Source organism: Pteronotus mesoamericanus, unplaced genomic scaffold (assembly GCF_021234165.1).
Source record: "Pteronotus mesoamericanus isolate MK-2021 breed Mesoamerican mustached bat unplaced genomic scaffold, CSHL_Meso_final contig_20, whole genome shotgun sequence".
Lineage (NCBI taxonomy): Eukaryota > Metazoa > Chordata > Mammalia > Chiroptera > Mormoopidae > Pteronotus > Pteronotus mesoamericanus.
In genome coordinates this window covers 93,927,626-93,953,429 of record NW_026555085.1, presented here as the reverse complement: position 1 = coordinate 93,953,429, position 25,804 = coordinate 93,927,626, and the positions used below count along the sequence as shown (strand labels likewise).

At 36.5% G+C, this 25,804-nt stretch overlaps 1 protein-coding gene across 2 annotated transcripts in view; it reads left to right on the top strand.

Annotated features, from left to right (window-relative positions):
- The window catches only part of KATNA1 (katanin catalytic subunit A1), a 36,028-nt gene that overhangs the window by 9,407 nt on the left and 817 nt on the right, over positions 1–25,804 (top strand). The window contains exons 3-11 of one of the 2 annotated variants that reach the window (XM_054570098.1): positions 826–1,000; positions 2,726–2,883; positions 8,669–8,849; positions 16,902–17,023; positions 18,837–18,942; positions 19,797–19,955; positions 24,149–24,275; positions 24,790–24,924; positions 25,243–25,369. In XM_054570098.1, the coding sequence (XP_054426073.1) occupies positions 839–1,000; positions 2,726–2,883; positions 8,669–8,849; positions 16,902–17,023; positions 18,837–18,942; positions 19,797–19,955; positions 24,149–24,275; positions 24,790–24,924; positions 25,243–25,369 (1,277 nt within the window). In that variant the 5' untranslated portion in view covers positions 826–838. Of the gene's footprint in view, positions 1–825; positions 1,001–2,725; positions 2,884–8,668; positions 8,850–16,901; positions 17,024–18,836; positions 18,943–19,796; positions 19,956–24,148; positions 24,276–24,789; positions 24,925–25,242; positions 25,370–25,804 lie in introns of those variants that run through there. The other variant, XM_054570099.1, reaches the window with a different exon arrangement.

Sequence of the window (25,804 nt, the reverse complement as noted above, 5' to 3'; positions counted from 1 at the left end):
CTTAAAAGTTGCTTCTCTCTGTTTTACAGATTTAAAAACTGAATCTTAGAAAATTAACGGACATGACCAAGATGGCAGAAGTATAATTCAAACCAAGAATTTTCTAACTTCAAAATGCACATGCTTCCTACTGTTCACATTGCCTTCCAAAAACTGTATCTAACATTCTGCATTTGTTCTGCAGATACTCAATAAGACTTAAGTGCCATACACTGAGAATACAATTTCACACCTTTTAAATCAGGGAGGGAGAAAGGAGGAGAGAAACATCAATGTGAGAGAGATACATTGATTGGTTGCCTCTTGCACGCTTCCAACTGTGGACCAGGCCTGCAACCCAAGCATGTGCCCTGACTGGGAATTGAACTGGCTAGCAGGCTGTTGCATCATTCACTGAACCACACCAGCCAGGGCAGTCTCTTACCGTTTAGATGCAAATCCTACTCTCAAAGAATTTAGTCTAGTAGAGATAAGACAGATATCAGTAGCTATAATTTGAAGACAATTGCCTTGAGATGGAAGGTCCCAGTAAAGTGCCAGGGGACCTTAGAGTTTATTTTGAAGTGAAAAGTTCAGAGGTAGACATACTGGGACAACTACCACCTGAGCTGGGTGTTTTTGACACATTGGTAGGGTTTGGCTTTGGGGACTAAGAAATGTCTTTGAAGGATTGGGAAGAGCATGAGCCAATGTATAGAGATGGGAAGTGCAGTACATATGTGCTGTGAGCTTATGGAAGGAACCTAGAAAGCAGACTTTAAAAAAATTCTTTGTAGTACTTTTAAGAGACATATAACATGAAATGTTTCTTTCTTTTTTCTTTAGTTTACAATTGAGCATGAGTCTTCTTATGATTAGTGAGAATGTAAAATTGGCTCGTGAATATGCGTTGCTGGGAAACTATGACTCTGCGATGGTTTATTATCAGGGAGTTCTTGACCAGATGAATAAGTATCTATACTCAGTCAAAGATGCATACCTCCAGCAGAAATGGCAACAGGTGAGAAGTGTAACCTATGTACTTTGTAAATGGTTTAAGTACTCAGAAGATTTCAGTAGATTAATCAGTGTTTTTTTTTTAGTTACATATTGATAGTATATCACTTTTTAAATGGATTTGTATATAATGTTACTTGAAACTTGATTTATTATGTTAGTAATAGTCTATATTCACCATCATCACTACTATAAGTTCTATTCAATTATTCTAATGGTTGCAATCTAATAGATTTTTTTTTAAGTTACTGTTTTCCATTTTTTTTTTCGAGAGCACATTTTTATCTGGTAAAATTAGAGTTGACTTTATTAAGCCATTTCTGGAACTACAGATAACATCTGAATTTCATGGGTACCATATTTTCTTTTTTTAAAATTTATTTTATTTTTTAATTATTTTTATTGTTCCAATACACTTGTCCCCATTTTCCCGCCACCACTTTCCCCTTTATTTTCTATAGAACATTATAAAGCAGACCATATTTGAATTTCATTTGAGGAATGTTAGTAACTGAGGACTAATAGAAATTTATAGGTTGAAACTGTAGTAGGACTTACAGGTCCAGTTGAAGGTGTCATTTATAACAAGGTTCAGCAATGTCACCGAGCAAAGAAATATTACAGAGATTAGTAGTCCTTTTGAGTTGGTCTTCTAGGTAGAATGTTATCCCTCAGATTCTACGGAATTGCTTTTTTGATAGTGTCCATATTTGTCCTTAATTTATTTAAGAGAGAAAATATTCTACTTCTTTAAATTTAACCTCTTTCCCTAAATCTGCCTCTATATATCTTTGACATTACTGAAAGGGGGAAATACTTCATTTCCTAAGGAGTCTTATTTGTCATTGAAAAACTTTTAAGACCTTTTGTTCTTAGGATAGAAACTTTTACTTAAAAAGTCTAAGCCTTTTAGTAAAGATACTTAAGTCATTTAGGTTTTTTTCTTTTTAAAATTTTATTTATTGATTTTAGAGAACAAGGGAAGGGAGGGGGGAGAGAGAGAGAGAGAGAGAGAGCGCAACATTGACTTGTTGTTCCACCTGTTTATGCATTCATTGGTTGATTGTTGCCTGTGCGCTGACCAGGGATTGAACCTTGGCTTATATACACACAGCCAGGGTCTTAAGTCATTTAGTTTTAAGACAAAGAATTACCAACTTCATTTCAGTATATTTTGTGTGTGTGTGTGTGTGTGTGTGTGTGTGTGTGTGTGTGTGTAGTTTTTAAATTGAATCAAGATTGCTTTTAAAAAATATCTTGGTTGTATGTGAATCGAGCCATTTATCTTCTGAAGCTGTATTTTTCAAATTGCAGTCCACTGATGAGTTATGAAATTAGTGGATTCTGATCAGCATTTAAAAATTCAAGTAAGAAAATAGCATTAAAAAGCCATCCAAGTGCAACTTGCAAAAATACTATTTTTATCAAACTTTAAAGTCACAGCAAACTTTTTAATTAGTTATGCAATTTGAATAAGAACCATAATTCAGTAACATGATTTAATTAGCCAGAATATTTAATTCATTTTGTCAGAATTAATTTTATAATTGAAAACAAAGAAATAATGAACTATTCTTAAAATTTGAACAGAGTATCTTGCTGTGATTTACTGGATATCTGATACCAAAATGGAAGTTTCTGACATCTCTAATAAATGGCCCTAGTTTAATCTTTGTAGTTGTTTATTAGTTACAAAAACTTAAAGAGCCGTGTTCCCCTTTGAAACTAGGTTTGGCAGGAAATAAATGTGGAAGCTAAACATGTTAAGGATATCATGAAAACGCTAGAGAGCTTTAAATTAGACAGCACCCCACTGAAAGCTGCACAACATGAGCTCCCAGCGTCTGAGGGAGAAGTCTGGTCCTTGCCTGTACCTGCTGAACGAAGGTAAGTGGAGGCCTTTTGAGAAGCAGGCGGGCACAGGAGCTGACAGCGTCAGTTACAGCTAGGAGGGGACCTGGGAGCTGAGAGACCGGGGTGGAGAGGGGTTGGTGCTGAATGGCTTTTACAGCTCTTAAATTGTGTATTACGTGGCTATGAGCCACTTTAACAAATTAAGTTTCTGTGGAAATAAGCCAAAATATGCTTTTGTGAGGTGAGTTTAAGTGGCAGAGATATAGTTATTTTGGGAAATCATGTAACCTTTCTAGGCCTCAGATTTTTCTAACATGAAGTGAGGGAGCAAGATGAAAACAGCTGCTCTCAAACAGGCTGTTACAGAACACTGCTGTTCCTGAAGCTGTACTGCTGCTGCGTTGAAGAATGGGCTTTTGAATTCACAGAATAAAGAAAAGATAAAATGTTCTCAATTTAAGGTTTTTCTCTGGTATTTTCCCCCCAGCTTCTTATTACATGGTGCCAGGAAATATACAATTAGTGAAATGCTGTGAAGAGCCTAGCGTGCTTAGTTTCACTGCCTATTTTTAAACTGATAAATGTGCTGATGGATGTCACTTTTGTCCAGTTCACTCACATAATAGATTTCCTACTTTATATTATGGGTTTAAATATACGAATGTGTTGTTGCATTCTACAAGGAACATTTATGACTGACACTTTTTTTGTCCCCTTACCAGTTTGAGAACTTTCCATTAAGACATTGTTCAGGTGTTTTTCAGTTTGACATTCTGTCATTGTGAGTACTCAGTGTTCTCACCACTATCGCAGACTGCACATGTTATTTATTTCTTACACTATGCCTTCCAAATAAGTTATATTTTCCTTATATTTTAGATAAGATAGGTGAGGTACAGTGAGGTTATCTAAGTTTTCTCCATTATCACAAAGCTGACAACTGGTGGAGCTAGGACTTGAACCCAGATATATTTGACTGCAAAGTTGGCATTCTCTGTCATACCAGTCATTCTCAAACTCTGGCACGCATAGAGACCTTTTGGGGACACTCATTGAAAATGTAGATTCTGGGGTTTCACTCCCAGAGAGTCTGATACGATAGGTAGCAGTTGGAGTCCAGGAATCTGCAGTTTATTCTGATATAGGTGGTCCACGTGTCACACTTCAAGGAGCACTTACCAAAGCCTTCCCTCTCCAGCTTAAGGTCAACCAGTGGGTGTTGACTGTTTCTTAGTCATTTTGTTCTTCAGCTCCAGATAAAAGTGCTAATATTTTGTTACTATCATTCTAATATTTACTAAATTTCTCCCTCACTCATAAGCACTTTTATATAATATTTTGTTGTATTTTAGAAGTCACAAAAAACAAATAATTAAAGAAAAATAGGAAAATGTGTAAAAAATAGGGAATCATGCAGTCATTCTAGTGCATTTGCTATCTTATGCATCGTTTATTTTCATGGTTGTAGTTACACTACGTTCATAATTTATAACTTTTTGCCCTGTTTAAGAAAATTTTTTTTAATAATAGACAACTGTCGTTACACACCAATGTGTTGGGTACTGTGTTAATTGCTTTACATATATTAATTAATTCGTAAAACAATCTTAGAAGGTAGATAATACTTTTTTAGCCCCAATTTCTGATGAGGAAACTTGAGCTTAGGTAGGTTAAGTAACTTGCTCTTCATGTTGTAAACACTGGTGATTTATAAGCCATGTCAGACCCTTCTCTCTGCTGCTTTTTAAGGGTTTTTGCTGCTCCTTGGAGTAGCATAGTTAACCATACTCTTACTGGTTGTTATCCCTTTTTTTGATATTATAAAGTTGCAATGTATTTCTGAGTGCAACTTTTCCTACATTTATGATTATTTTTTTCTTAATTTCAGAAGTAGAATAGTAGATGAGTTACAGTTCATTTTTTAAATAATGTTTTGCTCCTACTTACTTTCTCTTATTTTTTTTTTCCTTGTCCGGAGAATCATCCCTTGGCCCCATATTAGTTTGCTAAGGCTGCCATAGCAAAATACCATAGGCTGAGTGGCTTAAACAACAGAAGTTGATTTCTCAGAGTTCTGAAAGCGAGAAAGTCCAAGATCAAGGTGCTGGTTGATTCTGTTCCTGGTGAGGTCTGTCCCTGAGCAGACAGTCGCTTCTCTGTTCTCACATAGCTGAGAGAGTGAGCAGGCTCTCTGGTGTCTCTTAGGACACTAATTCTAGACTAGGCCCCACTCTTAACGATCTTTAACTTTAATTACTTCCTTGCTCCAAATAGTAACATTGAGGGTCGGAGAGTCAACATAATGGATTTTGGGCCTACACAAACATTCAGTCGTAACAACTCTGTAACTCCACTTGGAAAATTAGAAGAATTTTCCAATTAATAGATGTTCCCAGTGAAAATTTAGTTAACTTCAATTTTTTTCCAAGCATTTCTTGAATTTATTACTTTGATTACAAAGTTAGATGGTCATGAAGAGAGATTGCATGGAGCATGTGACCTTCTGACATTCGTGTAGGTCCACCAGTACCAAGTCTCCTTTCCTGCCCTCCAAGAAGTGAGCAACTCCTTTGCTTGTCTAGCTCAAAAGAGTTCCATCCATGTCCTTGGAATCTCATTCTGTACCCCAGGCACTTTCTGAAACAGGTTAAGGTCAACCAGTGGGTGTTGACTGTTTCTTAGTCATTTTGTTCTTCAGCTCCAGATAAAAGTGCTAATATTTTGTTACTATCATTCTAATATTTACTAAATTTCTCCCTCACTCATAAGCACTTTTATATAATATTTTGTTGTATTTTAGAAGTCACAAAAAACAAATAATTAAAGAAAAATAGGAAAATGTGTAAAAATAGGAATAGAATAGAATAGGAATAGAAATAGAATTCAGATCTAACTGAATTCTAGTGAATGCAGTATTCTCCATCTTGCTAAAATTTCCTCTGAGTGAAAATGAGAAGGAGAATTATCAGTAGTGTTTCACAGCTTTTTTTAAATTCTCCCCCAAGGAAAAGACAAAGCATGTTGATTAATTACTTGGCACTCATTTCCCCTCTACAACACAAACCTCTTCACTCCACAGTCCTAACTTCTCCGTCTTTCTGTTAAGGCCTTAAAGAAATCCAGTCTCTAAATATCCTGTTGGAATCCTCTTTTGGCCTTTCTCTCCATTTATTTGAGGGGTGTCTCCCACTCAGCCCAACCAGACAAGGCCTTCTCCAGCAGCAGAGGTCTCCAAAGAACCTAGAAAAGAGTTTGCATTTGGCTTCAACTTTAATGAACTATTTAATTATGTCAGTCTAACAGACAGAGGCAGGAGGGGTCTCTCTTGTGGATTGTGGGAAGTTGAGTTAGATGAGCCTTTACATCTTGAAAATTCTTTGATGATAAACCTTAAGTAGTATCACTCCTTGTTGCTTCTTGCTTTCTTCAGTATCTTTTCCTGTGTCTGCTTTTAAATTCCTGGATTGCTATTAACTAAAAGCCTCTTTGACATTATTTGCTGCATATTTCTGTTCATTTATTTTATTTGCTCACTTAACTGGATAGCCTTCAATGCTTTATTTTTCTGTTAGTTGTCATTTGTACTCATGCTTAAGACAGCTTATTTCTTCAGCTCTGTTGGTGATTCTAACCTTGTCATCACTTAAATTTTAGTCTGCTAAATTTTAAGAACAGATTTAACTGATTTAAAATGCAGATTCAGCTGATCCAGAATTCTCTCCTAGAGCTGTTCACAAAAATATTTGTGTAAGAAGGTTCATTGAAGCCTTTTAAAGATTAGAAATAGCTTAAAAGCTGGTAGGTGTGATTATTTTAAAATGCCTTTTAAAAGTCAGCTGGGGTTCCTCTAATATCTTTTCATCTCACAAAATAAAACCCAAAGTGCTCACCATGTCCTTCAGTGACCAGTAAGATCTGATTCCCTACTACCTCTGTGAATTAACTTCTTAACCTCTCTCCCTTGGCCTCCGTGAGCAAGTCAGACACAAACGCCTCAGTTCTTTGCATTTGCCTTTTCTTCAGCTCAGGTGTTTGATGGCTTGTTCTCTCATTTCTTCAGGTCTCGCCTCATTGTCACCTCAGAAAGGCTGTCTTTGAACACCCCACCTAAAAATACCCAGCCCCTCATCATCTTGTAGCCTTTTATTCTTTATTTTTTTTTAGATAGCACATAGCATTATCTGATGTACTGTTTATTTCTTCATTGAAGCCCCACCCACAGAGACACACCTTTATGTAAGACTGAGACTGAAGGCTTTTATTTAAATTATTTTAATTTTTTTAAATCTCTAATACAAAGGGTAGTGTCTGTCAATAGGATAATGGTTCCAATTTTGTGTAAATAAACGGCAACCACAAGAAAAGAGACTGGTAGGAAGTTAACTCAGGCTAGGGATTTACAGGTGACTTTAAAAATATTCTTTATACTTTATATATGTTAGTGTCTACTTTGTTGTTTTTTTTTTTAGTGAGGGGAAAAATAAATATGTATGTTAAAGGAATATCTCCACTTGGCTATCCAAATTTCTGAATCTAAAATTGAACCTCATTGTTCTTTCCATATATGCATTGGTTTGGCTTTTCATACTCCCAAATTCTCATCCTCAAATTTTCTGTATCTAGGAATGTCTTTTTTAGAACTGTGTCTCTTGGATTCTTACTGTTACTGCCTTAAGCTCGGCTCTCTCATCTTGTGCCTCGATAACATTTGTAACCTACAGACCTCTCCCTGCTTTCTGTATTTACTTTATCAGTGTGTCTTGTTAAGTATTTGACTGATTTTTCTAAAAGCTTTTCAGTGGCGCTTAGCTAAAAGCCAAGCCTCTTGAACTGGTGTTCAGATCTTCTACTTACTGAAGTGCTTTACCTGTTTAATATCATGTCTTAATGCTCACCATTATCTATATAGTTAGTGTCTTTATATTCCTTTACATTGATTAAGCTCATTTTAATTTTTTCCTTTTTGCTTCTTTGTTGATTTTCTTGTCTGCAATTGCACCCTCTTGTTTAGTTCAACTCCTATGTTTCCAGGCCCAATTTTTTTGTCTTCATGAGGCCATTGTCACAGTACCACGTCTGTTTTACAGCTTCTAGTATACTTGTCCCTTCTTCTTTCTTAACTATTCTTGAGGTATTTGATGATAGGACTCCTCTTCCTTTTTTATTGCTTATTTCCATGGCCCCAACCAAGTCTAGAAGCACACCAAGAACCTAAAAAATATTTGAGAGGTCTGAGTCCTGCCAAAGAAATAAAAATGAAATGAGGTGATATGTGTAAATATAAAGCCCCATGTCCATAGCTAGTGCTTGTATCAGTTTTATAATAGAAAAAATGGTTAAATTTTGTGAATTAAAGCATGAGAACTGTTACACTCTAAATAAAATGGCACCACATTGCATATGTACCAGTGGATAAGTGTAAATTCTACATCTGCACTATATTCTCATTATACTCTCTTTTCTGATAATTGCTCTGTTTTCAATTTCCAAGTATCAGACTTAATTTCTTAATTCCTTCTTGTTGTACAACTGCTTATTTCCTTTCAAAGGAGAAGGCAAGAATTACTTGCCTTTCATTATCTCTACCATATAACCATACTGCATTCCATTCCTTTCATCAAGTCATCATACACAGCTATGTCAAATTAAATGTTAGATCTTAGATTTCAATGACCTTAAATTTATTCACTTCTCTCTTGTGTTCAGTTATTGCCTTGGCTTCTTTACTTCATAGTCTCTTAGACACTATTTGTGTTTATCTATGTTTGGGCCAACTTCAGGTGTTGATTGTAATTTTAATGATGTTGTGTTTGATTAGACCCTCACCAGGTCCCAGAAAACGCCAGTCTTCTCAAAACAGTGACCCTAAACCACACAGTAACCGTCCAAGTACAACTGTCAGAGTTCACCGTCCATCTACACACAGTCTTCACAACGACAGAGGGAAGGCTGTTCGTTGTCGGGAAAAGAAAGAACAGAATAAAGGAAGAGAGGAAAAGGTAAATGTTGCTGATTTTCATAAGTGAAAATGTTATTTATTAACTTTAAAAATGAAGACTATACAGATTTTAATCATTTTTAATCGTTAAAAGCCAGACTATTATAAAACCTTCGTCATACTTCACCTAGGCTAGGACTTTTCCTACTCACTATTCACCTAATATTTGTGGTTCATTTTTATAACTTTATATTTTGATATAATTTTAGACTTGCAAATAAGTTGCAGGAGTGATATAAAGAATGTCCATATGTTCTTTACTCATTTTTACTAATTATTAATATTTTACCCCTTTTGCTTTACCATTTATTCTCTGTATACCTTGTTTTTTCCTGAAGCATTGAGGGTAAGTTGTAGATGCTATACCCTTTTGCTCTTATATACTTTAGAGAGTATTTCCTAAGCACTAGGACATTCTTTTACTTAAACTCAATGCAGTTATCAAAAGCTGTCAGTTTTACATTGCTATAGTACTGCTATCTAATCCACAGAATTTAGTAAAATTTAGGCAGTTATCTAATGTCATTTATGGTTTTTTCTGCCTCATGCCAGGATCCAGTATAGAACCATGTGTTGCATTTAGTTCTCATGTTTCTTTAATCTGTTTTAATGTGAACGTTTTCTCAGCCTTTGCCTTTTTTTGGCATGGCATTTTTAAAGAGTACTGGCCAGTTATTTTGTAGAATGTCTCTCAATTTGGGTTTGTCTGAGGTTTCCTTGTGATTAGCTCAAGGTTGTGCATTTTTGGCAGGAATACTAGGGAAGTGAAGTTTTAATCTCCTCAGTGTATCAAATAAGGAGGCCCAGGATGTTTGTTTGTTCTGTTACTCATGATAAATTGGATCACCCGGTTAGGTGGTGTCTGCCAGATCTCTCCATCATAAAGTTCCTTTTGTTCCCTTAGTATATTTGTAAGGGAACAAAAGGAACTTTAATTGTTATTATAATTATAAATTTGTGGAGGTATACTTTGAGATAATGGAAATATTCTATTTCTCATTAAAATTTCATCTACTTTTTCTAGCATCCAATGATTCTTGCCTGAATCAGTTATTCCTATGATGATGGCACATTCATGATTTTCTAATGCCATTATTTCTTCTACATTAATTGGTACTTCACTGTGAGGAAAAGCTTTGTTCTTCTTACCCTTTATTTAATTGTATCATATGGACTCATGGATTCATATATTTTTCAGTGAATTATAATCTGTTACTGTCTTTTGATGCTTAAATTGTCCAAGATTTGAGGAGTAGTAGATCCTTGAAGCTGGATCCTCTTTTTGACATGTGTTCATTGTTCTCTGAGCACTTTCTCACTTTCTGGCACAATAGGATGCTCTAGACTCATCTTGTATTTCCTCCATGGTTCCTTTTGGTGAGGATTAAGTGCCAATTAATATTTTTGGAGGGTTTATACTCTCTTGTGATAAGAAGCATATGGGAATCTCAGAGCTTAGTTCCTGTCTTCTCTACTTCCACCTCCCCTGCCCAAGGCATGTATCCAGTGGCTGTGATACAGTAAAGTACAGGATAACTTGTTTGGCCGGATGGGCCAGAAGGACCCTTCCACACCACCTGGACAACACGAAAACTAGTGTATGGCAAAGTAGAAAGCTCCCAGTGCTGCCCATCCCCTCCTTTCAAAACCTTACACCAGTTTCTGCTTCATTCTTTCCCCTAGATTTACAATCTTAACTTTGTAAATCTGCATGAGAATCTCATCCATTAACCAGCAAAGCCATATCTTTAAACACAGCCTTCCTGTTGATAAAGATACAGATGTTCATTTAGCTCTTGATTTTGTGCCACCTGCCTTATTCCCCCTCCTCCCCATTTCTGGAGGTCAGTTGCTCTTCTACATCCGGACAGTTTCCTTATGTCTCTTTTACCAAATAGTTCTGTTGCCCTACATCCTTGCACTCTCAGCAATAAGTTCTGTTTAAGTTCCTCAAACAAGGAAGGATCTGAGGAATGTGGCTGGTGAATCTGGCCTTATGGATTATTGTCAATACCAAAGTTTCCCTGGCCTTTCATCTAGGGGTTGGATTATAAGCCTTAGAACCATCTGGTCTGTAGAACTCAGCTCCATGTCCTATACCTTTTTCATTTTATTGGGTTAGCCAAAAAGTCCATTTATTTTTCCGTAAAATAAAAGACATATTTTTTATTTCCACCAATAACTATTGATTTGGGTATTTTGAGTATGTTGGCTATCTCCCACATGGTATAACGTTAATTGTTCTAGTTAATGTCTTGATTTGATTGCTCTCAACTTGAACAGGTCTGCCCAACCACAGAGCTTTATCCAGTGAGAAATCTCCCGCACAAAACTTCGCAAAACACTTTTGACACACTCCATCAGTGACAGCCCCTTCTCCATACACTGCACAAATCTTTTTTGGCATTTCAGTTGAATAGTTACTTTTTTAAATAATAAGGCATAATATGCTGAAAATGTTGTGTATTTTCCTCCATCTTCAGTATTAAAATGTCTACACAAAAATTCACCAATTTTGTTAAGTTTTTTTAAATGCACGCTGATATGATAGCTATCACAATACAGTCTAACAAAGTTGTTTCTAATGAAGTTAAAGACAACTAAATGCTACTAGAGCCATCTTACGGGAAAAAACCAAACGCACTTTTTGGCCAACACAATATATCTATGCTTGCCTTTTTTTTTTTTTTTTTCCTTTAGATTTTATTTATTTATTTTTAGAGAGAGGGGAAGGGAAGGAGAAAGAGAAACATCACTGTGTGGGTGCCTTTCACACACTCCCTACTGGAACCTGGCCCACAACACAGGCATGTGCCCTGACTGGGAATTGAACCAGCGGACCCTTTTGTTTGAGGCTGGCACACGGTCCACTGAGCCACACCAGCCAGCGCTGTCTATGCTCTTATACCCTGAGAAATGGTGTGTAGACCCTGAAGTACTATAATCAAGAAATCAGGTATCCAAGTGAAATTAATACCTGCGTATTAAGGCCAGGAAATAAAACTCAAAAATATATCATGGTGATTACAAGTATGAGCATTGGATTCAAGCAGCCCATGCTTAAGCACCAACTCTGCTATTTAGTTTTGATGTTACATTCTCAACTCTTTGCCTATCCCTACATCCTCCAAATTTTCTTTTTTCCTAAAAGTTTACACTTTGCATTTAAATCCATGAACAATTTTGAGTTAATATTTGTTTATGATGTAAGACTTAGGTCAAGTTTCATTTTTTCCCTATACATGTGCAATTGCTTCTACACCATTTGTTGAAAAGGCTATTTTTTCCTCTATTGAATTGCTCTTGTCCCTTTGTCCAAAATCAGTTGAACATATTTGTGTAGGTCTATTTCTGGGTTCTCTATTATGTTTAATTGATAAATGTGTCTGTTTTTCTACCAATACCACAGTTTTGGTTACTGTTGCTATATAATAAGTCTTAAAATTGGATAGACTAGCCCTGGCCAGTGTGGCTCAGTTGGTTGGGCGTCATTTTGCAAAGTGAGAGGTCACTGTTCAATTCCTGGTCAGGGCATATTCCTGGGTTGTAGATTTGGTCCCCAGTTGGGGCACATGCGGGAGGTGGCTGATCGATGTTTATCTCTCACATTGATGTTTCTCTCCCTCTCTTTCTCTTTCTCTTCCCCTCTTGCTAGAAGTAAATAAATAAAAATCTTTTAAAAAATTGGGTAGACCAGTGTGGGGATCAGCATTTTAATGTATGTATATTTTTTCCTTTTTTTTAATTGACTTTATCAGGGTGACATTGGTTAATAATTATATAGGTCTCAGGTGTATACTTCCATAATACATCATCTGTGTATTGTATTGTGTGTTTACTACCCCAAGTCTAGTCTCCTTCCATCACCATTTATCGCCCCCTGTGTCTTTCTACCTCCCTTTATTCTAGTCTCCAGTCCAAACCAATTAAATCAGGATCCTTAAGAATGAGATATCTTACCAGGTTTCCCAGATGCCATTATCATACAGCTTGAAGGGAGAATCACTAGATTAAAGAGAGATGCAACTAGAGACAGAAATACCACTTAGAAGGGTGTTATGTTAGATGATGTGAAAAATGATGTATGCCTTAAACTAGGTTAATGACAATGTGCATGTTGAATATTATTGGTATATGCCAAGACACTATGGCCTTGGGGATAAAGTAATGAATAAGTCTCAAAAATCTTTGCTGTTTTCAGTTTAAATTCTATCATCAACAGAAAAACAACTTGCCCAAAGAAAGGACATTTCCTGCTTAGGAAAGCTTTTGTAGAAGCGATCAGTCAACAACTCTGGTTGATGAACAAAGCCATGATACTCGAAGCAGGTTGCCTGCAGGAAGCCCACACCAGAGTTTCTATTTATAATTTAGTTTTACAGTGATCTAGTATTAGTATTTTATCTGTGTGTTACAATGTCCAGGTATGTAATTTACAACCTATAATCTGTATATTGGGCGTACAGGCTCAAGTTTTACTAATGCCAGTATTTCATCAAAAAAGTTTGGAGACCACTATACTGGAGCCCTTTGAACTCCTCAAAAGAAAAATAATTTGAGTCTAACTGTTAAGGTTACAGAACACTCATGTCTAAAATACCAGCAATATGGGGATATTACATAACAGAGGGGGGTGACTGGGGAAATTTTTTAAAACTTAATTTAATTTAATTAACTTATTTATCCTCCATCTTAGAGAGAGGGGAAGGGAGGGAGAGAAGGAGAGAAACATCAATGTGAGAGAGGACTATTTGGTGCCTCTTGTACATCCGCGACTGAGCCTGCAATCCAGGCACGTGCCCTGATCAGGAATCAAACCCACGACGTTTCAGTGTACAGGATGATGCTTCAATCAACTGAGCCACACCGGCCAGGGTAGAAATTACTTTTCTTAAGAGCCTTACTTGTAAACAACCCCAGAGGAGCTACCTATATAGGTGTTAATAAAAATTGGAAAAATGTTCTTAGATGTGGTTTGCTGGTTTGGGCTACCACTGAGAACAACTCTGGTTTTACTGTCTCTGTGTTCAGATGCCAGCCGTAGTCCTGCTGGTTGTGTTGCTTGGTACATAATTCACAGGATCCACCAGGCACAGGGTCTGAGTGGAGCCGAACTACTTTGCACCTGGTGAACTCAGCCCAGGGATAACAATCCTGTTCGGGCTGATCAGAGCTCAGCAAGAGGGACTTTGCTAAAGCTTAAAAAAAAAAAATAGACTGATTCATCCCATTTTGCTTTTTCCTTTTCAAAATTGTTTTAGCTATTCTTATTCCTTTCTTTTTTCCTTATAAATTTTAGAATCAGTTTTTCTACATCTAAAAAGAATCTTGCTAAGATTTTGATAGAAATTTCATTAAACCTTTATGCCAGTTTATGGAAAATCAGCATCGTTATTATGTCAAGTCTTATAATCCATGAACATGTTTTTTTATCTCCATTTATTTAGGTCTTCGAATTCTTTCATCAGCATTGTGTATTTTTCAGAATACAGGTCTTGCATATGTTTTGTTAGATTTTATACCTATTTCATTTTTTTAAGTGATTGTAAGTGGTATTGTATTTTTAATTTCACTGTCCACATACTTACTGCCAGTGCATAAAAATAGAATTAAGTGTTTAAAACTTATTTTTTTAAATTACAGTTGAAATACATGTAAAATAAAACTTACCATTTTAATCATTTGAAGTATGTAGTTCAGTGCAGTTGAGTACATCCACATTTAATGGAACTATCACTACCATCCATCCACAGAACATGTTTAATTTTACCAAACTGAAACTCTATACCTGTTAAACAGTTTCTCCCTGTAAAGGAGAACTCTATTTTCTGTCTACTCACTAGCACTGTAAGTGTGCAGGGTTTTTTCCCACGCCAGGTGACCTCTGTGACAACAGCTGGGCGTCCCACAAGTTAGCTCAATTTTGACACTTATCTACCTGAAGTTAGCATCAGATTCCACGGGTTAAGGGTTCAGTCCCATAAGACTGTCCCCATGTCAAATGCCAGTTGGAAGTCTTGTTTTCACCTGTACTTCTGACCGATTGATATAAAGTGGAGATCATCATGACTCTCTCCTTGGGCCTGATAGATAATTCACTAGAGTAGTGCACAGAACTCAGGAGAACAGTTTACTTACCAGATTACTGGTTTATTACAAAGGATACAGCTCAGAAACAGCCAGATGGAAGAGATGCATAGGGCAAGATACGTGGGAAGGGGCACAGAGCTTCCAGGCCCTATCCTGATTAAGTCACTCTTTTAATTGGATTTTGTGTTTATAATGGTACTATCTTTTAAAATAGCTGTTTTTAAACCCAGGGACTTATCTCCTGGTTAATCAGTCCATCTTCAAATTCATTTTATGCATCAAAAAGGAGTCTGTATTCTTTATAACCTCTCTGCTGCTTTCTTTCACCTCCCAGTAGCTTTTAGTAGTTTCACTTAGAGCAAGTTATTGCATCAATGTGTACTTAAAAGGAAATTGTACTAATTCAGCTAATTGAATAAACTCCTATTAAAAATGTCAACCTTTGAAATTCCATAATTTTTTTTTCCTTACCTGTTATAGAATTGTTTCTCCTCTCTGCCTAGCCTAAATCTGTTTCGCTTTGTTTGTAAACATTCCCTCAACGCTGTATTCTGTGGGAGCAAAGAAAGTGAGAACTAGAAAGTTCCTTCTCTTTGTGTCTTCCTGGGCTCATATGCAGTAGTCAGAAACAGTGTCTTCTTTCTACCCTCACAGCTGCTAGCACAGAATAGAGCCTTAGTAAATATCTGTGAATGAATAACAACTTCGTAAATACTTAGAAGAAAAGATAAGTGTCTCTTCTTTTAAATGTTAAACACTACCTTCCTTATACCTTTTGTTAGTACTAGATACTGTGTAGTCTAAAAATTGTGAGACAGATACTTACTTGGTCATCTAGTGTAAGACTTTGAATATTATAAGTACTGGTTAAGTCTAGACATTATACTGACTTTAGACAGCACTATTGACAAATCGTAAGTTATGGGCAAAAAATGTTATGGAGATGGGGTAACAATCCTGGTACTATATTGAGTAAATGATTATTTATACTAATGCAGAGCTTCATAGATTTTCTTGGCTCATAAAATTCATGACTGTCTCAGTAATTTTTTCACAGCACCTCAGATAGGACAAAAAGAATACCCATCTATTAATGAAGAAGTTAGTTTTAAAGAACTTTATTTATGTTCTAATAACACCTATTGGGCACTACAGAGTTTCTCAGACCATGGAGTCAGAGTGGACATTCTGTTCTTTTTCCTCTTCCACATTGATTTTTCCCACTGTATCTTTTATCACAGCAACTGCCACAAACCTAACTTTCCAAAATATGGTCTTTCTGAAAGGAATATAGTAGCCTTTGTGTATTGTAGAACTACTGTGAGCTGCTTTGAGCTAGTATTTCATCCAGTGGTCAACAGGTATTGCCACGCTTTCCTCAAAACTTTAAAATATGCTTCAGTTCCCTGTGAGTTTGCCATTGTGCGCTGGAATATTTTAGGATGTAGTTTGGGATCTGTGGCCCTAAGGACTGTCTTCACAGAGGGTAGGAGGGGATCTCACCTAAGGACTGAGATGTTGTTTTTGGAGGGAGGGTGGGAATAGTGAAAAGGAATGTTTTAGGAGAAGTGATGCAGACTGATTAGGTAAGTAATCCAGTTCTCCATCTGTCTTTACCCTTATCTTCTCTAAAACTTTGAGGTAAGTGTCATGCGTATCTGATGTTCACTAAGGACAACAGTTAATCTCAGTATTAATTTTTTGATTCTCATCAGCTCATATGCATATTTCTATTTTTAACACCTTTGCTAAACTTTTTATGTAAAAGTAAAAATTGAGTATGAAACTCTGATGTATATGTAAAAGGATAACTTATAGTCTTTGGTTCTGTCATTATTACTTGTTCTATTATATTAGCTTTTTAAAAAATATGACTTGAGTCCAATTTTTGTTTCTGATTCACAGGAACAAAATCTAAGTTTTGAGTCAATCAAAAACTCTTGTTTTTTATCTTCTGATGTAGAACAAATCACCTGCCGCAGTTACAGAACCAGAGACAAATAAATTTGATAGTACTGGATATGATAAGGACTTAGTAGAAGCTTTGGAAAGAGATATAATTTCTCAGAACCCCAATGTTCGATGGTAAGTTATAATACTTTGGTGCTGTTGATGCTTTTTGGAATAGAAAATGGAGCAAATGTGGGCATGCACTGAAAATCAGTCCTTGTAGATAGAACCAGAGTACATGCAATGAGAGCATGACATACAATGAAAAACTCCCTTTCGGGCCCTGACTGGTGTGGCTCAGTGGATTGAGTGCCAGGCTGTGAACAAAAGGGTTGCTGGTTCGATCCACAGTCAGGGCACATGCCTTGATTGTGGGCCAGGTCCCCAGCTGGGGGCATGTGAGAGGCAACCACACGTAGATGTTTGTCTCTTCCTTCCCTCTCTCAATAAATAAATATTGAAAACAAAAAACAAAACAACTCCACTTTGGTTCAGGCTGTACCAATTTTTTTCAGCCTTTTTAAAAAAAGATTTAACTTATTTTTAGAGAGAGGGGAAGGGAAGGAGAAAGAGAGGGAGAGAAACATTGATGTGCAAGAGATACATCGATTAGTTGCCTCTTGGCATGCCCCCACCTGGGGACCTGACTCACAACCCAGGCACATGGCCTGATTGGGAATTGAACTGGCGACCTTTCAGTTTGCAGGCAGGCACTCCGTCCACTGAGCTACTCCAGCCAGGCAAGACTTTTTTTTTTTTTTTTTTTAAAGATTTTATTTATTTATTTATTTATTTATTTAATAGAGGGGGGAAGGGAAGGAAAAAGAGAGAGAGAAAAACATTGATGTGGGATAGAAATATCAACTGGTTGCTTCTTGGATGCCCCCAACTGGGGACCTGGCCTGCAGCCCAGGCATGTACCCTGACTAGGAATTGAACCAGCAATGTTTCAGTCTGCAGGGTGATGGCCAACTCACTGAACCACACCAGCCAGACTCTCTGAGACTTATTAATTTAATAAAATAAATAATAGTAAAATAATTTTTATAAAAAGTCAATACACAATGGGAATGAGATCATAGAAAATTTATCTTCTTTGTGGGATATCCCCTAATAGTGTAGTGGCAGTGATTCCTATGCATGTGTGTTGCTTGTTACCTATACATGTATCCAGTACATTCTGCTTTTATTTCCTATTATTTAGAGCAGTGGTTCTTGACTTCATTAATATTATACCTAATCAAAGAACTGTAATTTATCACAATGAGTTAATGAAAGTTCCTTTTTCCATGAAGTTAAGTATTTTGTTAAAACCTTATATTATTCTTAGGTATGGTTTTGAGGATATTTAAAAAATATTTTTTGGTATTTGATATTTATGCAATATATATTTTCATTAAAAATATTGTGTGTCTTGTTCCGTAGTAGTGGCGGTGGTGGCGGTGATGGTGAGGGTAATCTCGTGGTGGGGGATGGCTTCATAGCCATCTCTAGGGCAGTCTGACCTTGGCGTCTGCTTCTTAATAGGGTCAGGGACAAAGCTGCAGTAGTGCAACCTGTCTGTACTTTATACCCTTTTTATTCTTTATGTTTTTTTTTTAAATGGGCTCATTATTTTTAAATCATGGAGTGTATGGAATGAACATCATGAATAAGAATGGGAATTGAAATTAGGTGGCATAATAATACTTGAGTGTGCCTGTAGACCTCAGCTCACGTTCACCAAGCTGAGAGCCATCCCTGACAAACTCTGAAAGTTCTGAGTGTGCTCTTTATGTGTGCTGGATGGCGTGGCCTCACTGCAGTGTCTTAGTTCACTAGTGCCTCGGGGGGCCTTAGCATTCTGTCAGCAATGCCAAACCGTGGGTTTCCAGTGGCTCTCAAGAATGACTACATAGAGATAAAAATATAATCTAAGAGGTGGCTGAGACAGTATCTTCTGTTTCAGGGATGATATTGCTGATTTGGTAGAAGCTAAAAAGTTGCTTAAGGAAGCCGTGGTGTTACCAATGTGGATGCCAGAATTTTTCAAGGGCATTAGGAGACCGTGGAAAGTAAGTTTATTACTATTATGGCATTGTCAAAGTGAATGGCAAGTACATTGCTATAGAAAGCCAGTATTTATCTGTATTAGAGGAAGTAAGGGGAGAAAGTAGTAGAGTAGGTAAAGAAAAGTGAAACCAAAAAGTGTATGTTGTGTTAATCAGAATTTTGTTTAGACCAAAAGCTAGTTAAAGGTTCCCAGAATAAGAAATAAGTACACTATGATCTTGGAAAGTTGGACACTTAGCAGATTTAAAATGAGCTTGTATTTGCAAATGTGAGCAAGTTGCCTAGTGCAAAAACACTACATTTTATGTCATGTTGCAAACTTGTATCCTGTTCTTTTTCTGAAGAAATGGGACATATCTGCATAGAATGAGGACTTTTTAAAGTCATGGGCTGATCTGAAAAAAGACTGTCAAAAAACACTTTCTTGGATTTGGGAAATGTGCTAATGGTTAATTGCATTTTTTAATTTTAAAAGTCTTTAAATATTAAGTGATAAGTAAGATACAAAATCATAGACATTCTTTGAGTACAACTATGTAAAAAAAATAACTTATTTGAGCAAAAAGACTAGCAGGGAATATATCTAGATACTAATGATACTTGTATTAGAGTATGGTATTATAATATCAATATTATAACATTGTGTTTTTTCTCATCTGAGTGTTAAATTTTTAGTAATGTTTTTATACTTTTGTAATGGATAAATTTGTGATAAACTGTCCTTCTGTTTGCCTTTCTATTATTATTTGTCTTAATATATGTGTAAGTTTGTTAAAAATTGGTCCTTAGTAATGGAATCCTTGTGAATTAGAACAATGGCTGATAAATCCTTCACTTACGCTGTTATTCCTAACAGGGAGTGTTGATGGTTGGCCCACCTGGCACAGGAAAGACCCTCCTTGCTAAAGCAGTAGCTACAGAATGCAAGACAACGTTCTTCAACGTCTCTTCATCAACACTGACTTCTAAGTACAGAGGAGAGTCGGAGAAGCTTGTTCGTCTTCTGTTTGAAATGGTGAATGCTTGAGACAACTCTAATGATTCTTTACCTCTAAAAGGGGCGAAAGTGAGTTGTAACTATAGCTATAGGCAGGACGACACTGTGCCCAGAGTATGATTCCTGCGCTCTTGAAGTTACAATCCGTTACTCATATCAATAACTTGAGTTGCTCTTTGTCCCCTTTCCTCTGGAGGAAAAGCCATCTCTGTTAGCTCATTGGCAGGCTTCCATTGTGGGATCAGCCTTATAAATCTGCTATAGGGTTTTGAAATTATGTTTTTAAAATCAGTAGACTTTGTTATAACATGGTAAATGCAGTATGGTAATGATGCAGAAAGGTGAAAATCGTAAGTAACTGTGGAACGTAGAGCACCTCCAATCTATGAGCTATACCAAATACCCAAGTTTAGTGATCCAATCTTTGGCTTAAATCCTTTGTTCCTTACTTTTATGTTCTTCCACTTCCACTAGTCTGAGTATCAGTAGGAGAAACATAATTTAACAAGTTCTGAGGGAGTATTTGGATTGAATTCAATAGACTTTGCTAAGCTTTACTGATTATTTCAGTCTTGCCTCATTTAAGAAATAATGTAGTTACAAGTATTAAGACACATGCTTATTTGTAGATAGTGACAGAAACTTGCATTCTTACTCTCAGTGGACAGAACCTTAGACAATGCTAATGTACCAGACCATGTTGATATACCTTCCTAGGCTCAGAATAAAAAAAAACAAGCTAACAAACATCTTCACCATTTCAGGTTATTTATTTTCTTATAAAGTCTTCTTCCAGTTTCTATTCCTATTTTATTTCTCCTTCAACTTTGAACATTCATTAGGCAGGCTACAAATTCTGGCATGTTCTTAATGGCTTATTAGTAGTCCATACCACAGTAGTAATCTAATGAGCCTCTGAGATCATTTTGAAAAGTTAGATTATCCTTTGCTTTAGGGGGAAAAAACTTAATATTGTCAGTGTTTCAGAATAACCAGACCTTTTAAAAATGTAAGCTAAAAAGAGTGAATAGCCAGGTGTGGGAGTCGTTAAGAGTCTGGCAGCCTGAGTTTAGATCCCACCCCTGTCACTTCCCCAGGTGGCTAACTGTGAGCACGATGCTTTTCTGATCCTTGCTGCTTTATCTGTAAGAAGAGGCCGGTAATACAGGACCTACCTCTGCGATGTCGGGCGGGTGAAACAAGCTAATACATGTAAACTGTTTAATATAGAGCCTGGAGTGTGAAGGCTCATAGATACTAGTTAGCTGTTCGTTAGTTTTTATGAATTATTTGATATGTGTTCTAATGTAGGTTTCTTTTTTACATTTTATTTTTTTAATGTATAACAATTATTTTTTTTCCATTACCATTTAGACTCCTTATACCCCCTCCCCCATTAATCACCATCTGATGTAGGGTTTTATATTCAAGAATACTGACCATTTTCTCCTATGTGGGAAGCCTCTTACGAAGTGCCGATTTGCATTGCTTTTTATAGTGAGGTTTATCAAGGCCTATACAACAGCTAATTTTTCGCTGCCCTCCCTGGTATTACCATCATTAAAATCAGTCTCTGCTTATCTGAGTGTGCTGCTTTGAGTTGTCCACTTGAGCAGTGGTGTGATCACAAACCACTGCCTGCAGTTTGGAGCTTGGGCCTTTGAGACTTCTGGTTAGTGCCCATATTTGAAACCAGCTTGATGTTCTGTTCATCATAGACTTTCTCAAGGAGTCAGGTTGTACTCCCTTTCATATCTTGGTTTTGACTGCTCTACAGGTGACTGCCTGTCTCTTGAGTGCTTGCCCTCCACGGCCCAGAACCTCTCAAAGTGAGCAAAACTCAGGGACCTGTATTTTAAATAAGGCCACTTAAATATTATTTTAAAATATCCAGGATTTTTTATATGACATGGTAATAAACACATACAAAAACTTGATTTAACTGTGTAATTTTTGTTGTATTGTCAAGAACTTTAAAGTGTCAGAAACCTAATCAAATTTTAAGCAAAAACAATAATAAATTGGATCAGTTAATTGGGAATTTTCAGAAGTTACCATTTAGATTTTTTGGCTTAGCAGGATCCTGCAATTCAGATGTCCTCAGAGATGTTTCTTGCTGACTTTTGCTCGTTTACCTCTGTTACTGGCAGCAGGTCCAAGTGCGGCTAAGATAACCATCGGAGGCTTAGCCCTGCCTTTCCGGCCTTTATGGTAATCCCAGAGAAGCCAGCCCTCATTTCCTGGTTATTCCACCAACATCCCAGGGATTAATGTTTGGCCAGGGTTGCATCCTGCGCCCACGCTCGACTGAACCTGTCATTTGAATCAGAGACTTAGAGTGATCTGAGTGGCCACCGAATCATACCCCTGGGATTCCAGGAGAGTTGGCCTCTTCTTACATAGTGGAATAAGAATGAAAAAGAGATGATTTAGGAATGAACAAAAGAGCTTCCTTTACCACAAGGCGGCAAAACAATTGTTGTCCGCTCCAAGTCTCTCTATGGTCCTTTCCCAGGTCATCCAAAGCCAGTGTGCCCACCTAGACTTTGCTTTAAGTCAGGTTATTCTTCACACCCTCAGAATTTGGGAAGATTTCAGTCTAGTTTTTACGTGGTGTGGTAACAGATTGAAATTTAATTTTTTTTCAGTGTAGGTAGGTGGTTTCTGTTGGTAGGTAGTTTCTAGCTAGAATCTCAATTGAAATTTTTTTTGGATGCTTTTTTCTTTCCCTCTATTTTTTGGAAAAAGTACAAAAGTTTTTGTACACAGTACCAAAACCCAAGTAAGAGCACTTTATTAAAAATGAAATTATCCCTTTGGAAGGAATAGATGATTTAGGATTCAAATTTTCAATTAGAAAGGAAAGATTTAAATATTAGGGTTTTCCAAGTGAACAGACTAAAACTAAATCCATATTTTGGAGGCACAGTACTTTCACCACTAAATGTCTCTTGAAGAGTATTAGAACTTCGTGTTCCAAAAGAATTGATAGACCCAGTACAATTGCATATTCAAGTTTGTAATACTCACTTGCCATTACAGCTATTTATTTTTAGAAAAATCTTTATATTGCTGTTTGTTCACTCAGGCTGTTTTGAGAAAGCTTTGACATCATTTAGGTTTTAACTGTTTTGGGCAGGGATTCTGTAAGTTTGGATATTTCATTTAAAAATGAGTAACAGTGAACTTCTTTAGTTACTGTAATAAATTGTTTCTTCAGACTCCTTAAGAGAAAGGGGACACTGTTGAGTCTTATGCAGCTATTTACTAGATTAATACCTGACTAGATCTATTATTTAATGGATCAGTGTTTCCTGTTCTTTGGTTTGAGGAAGAAATGCATTTAAGCTACAAAAATAAACTTGGGAGATATTTTTCAGTCATAAAAAGCAATGAAGTACTGTATATGCTACAGTATAGATGAACATTGAAAACACTGTGGTAAGTGAAAGAAGCCAGACACAGAAGGCCACCTATTGTTTGATCCCATTTATTTGAAATGTCCAAAATAGGCAACTCCATAGCATACAGAAAACAAATTAATGATTGCCAGGAGTTGGGGGGAAGGGAAATGTGAGTTATCTTTTTAGCGCAATAAAAATAGTCTGGAATTTGATAGTGGTGATGGTTCCACAACATTGTGAATATACTAAATACTGAATTGTACAATTTAATGTGGTTTAAATGGTAAATTAGATTATGTGAATTTTATCGAAGGGAAAACAAAAAACCTTGGGCCATATAAATTCACTCTTCTAGTTGACTAAGAGGATAAAAAAAGTACTTGTATTTATCAAATAAAAAATGACAGTTTAATTAGGATTTCTGAAGAGGAAATCTATGTAATTTTATTTAATAGTTTTCCTTAACCGATTTTTTTTCTAGAAATTTAGAACACTTAACCAATCTCTAAATGTTTTCCCATCAGTTCATTTTTTTTGTAGTACACAGGATAATCCTGTATTTCTATTACTCATAAGTAAATATGTACCCAGTTTTAGTACTGAATGGCAAAAAAATTACCATATAAGTACACAAGTTTATTAGAAACTGTATTTTAGTTGTTCCAGTTCTACCTTCTCTGCCCAATATTAGGACAAGAGGGAGAGAAGCAGAGTGTGGCAGGCTCCTCAGCTATTTTTTTGGGTGATAAACTATAGATTATTTTTGAATGAAATAAAAACCGGGTGTTGCATGGTTTCTTCCTTTAGGCCCGATTTTATTCGCCAGCCACCATCTTTATTGATGAAATTGATTCCATCTGCAGTCGCAGAGGGACTTCTGAAGAGCACGAGGCAAGCAGAAGGGTGAAAGCCGAGCTGCTGGTTCAGATGGACGGTAGGCGTGTGTGCGTGCGGGGGCCGACCCGAGCTCTGGCCTGGTGCTGGCCCACATGGCTCCCGATGACTAGTGTGGGCTGGCGAGTGGCGTTTGGCAGCATTAAATGGGTACACTGACAGTGGTGCCATGCCAGGAATAATGCCTGTTCACACGGCACCCTTTGGCATATATGCTGATCTCTTATTTTCAGCCATGAAATTGAAATAAATGCAGATAAATTGGCCATAAAGAAGGATATGTATGCTTTTGAAAAATTTGAAAAATTTTACTATAGTTGAGCTGAGCTGTTCTTTTGATTAAATCTTTTTTGAGTCAGTTTTTGCACACTATTAAGAACTCATTTTTCTTAGACCACAGTTCACCTGTATACCAGCTTAAAAAGTCTTAAGGAGGCTTGATGATTATACTACCTTGTAATGTTGTGCTAAATATTATTTGGTGATCTTTAAGTAGTTGAGCTTTATTTTGTCTATCTTAATATCTTTTTACTCTTTCCTTACCCTTCTTTTAGGTGTTGGAGGTGCTTCTGAAAATGATGACCCTTCCAAAATGGTTATGGTTCTGGCAGCTACTAATTTTCCCTGGGATATTGATGAGGCTTTAAGACGACGTCTTGAAAAAAGAATCTATATTCCATTACCATCAGGTATCTTCTTGTCAATTTGTCAGAAAGCTCGTGTTGACTCTTAAGTAGTTTTGCTTAGAAATTTTTTAATTTGGTATAAACTTTCCTTCAAGAGACAAATGCAGGGTGTTCTTCCTTACATTACTGGCTTTGCTATATCTAGAGCCTCAAAGCCTTGATACCAGAAAATTAAAAATTCAGTGAGGAATGGTTCTTAATTTTTAAGCAAATGAGCTCTGAGAGTTGGTAAACAACTTCTCACACAAAGCAGACTTGAAAAAAAACAATACACTGTGTTTATGTTGAAGGCTTATATTTTTAAATTTGTTTCTACATTAGCAAAAGGCAGGGAGGAGCTATTACGAATAAGTCTCCGTGAGCTGGAATTGGCTGATGATGTTGACCTTGCAAGTATAGCAGAAAACATGGAAGGTTATTCAGGTGCGGACATTACCAACGTGTGCAGGTATGAATTATTTTGGAAGCAAAGGTTTTTGTAGATCTAAACTTATATCGTGAAGTTTTTATGCCAAATTAATAATAAAGACCCTGATTATAGTCTACAAAGAAACAAGTTCTGGTATTTAGTGTTAGCAGGTGCTGGTAAAGATACTGGTGTGTATTACATGTCAGTGGAGAGAGTCTGTTCATTTGAAAACAAGTTCAAAAGCTAATGTTATAACGATGGGTATAACATATGAAATCAATAATTGTTTTGGATTAGAATAATTAATGTTGGTGTATAGGTTCAATATACCATTATGTAGAAAGTATCATTGTGAGACTGATTTGGCATACCCAAGTAGAGTACAATCTCATTCAATGAAAGTGTCCTAAATGTGATAGAAATAGTAATAAAAAAGACTGCCTCTATTCCAGCTGATTCATAAAATCTAAGTAT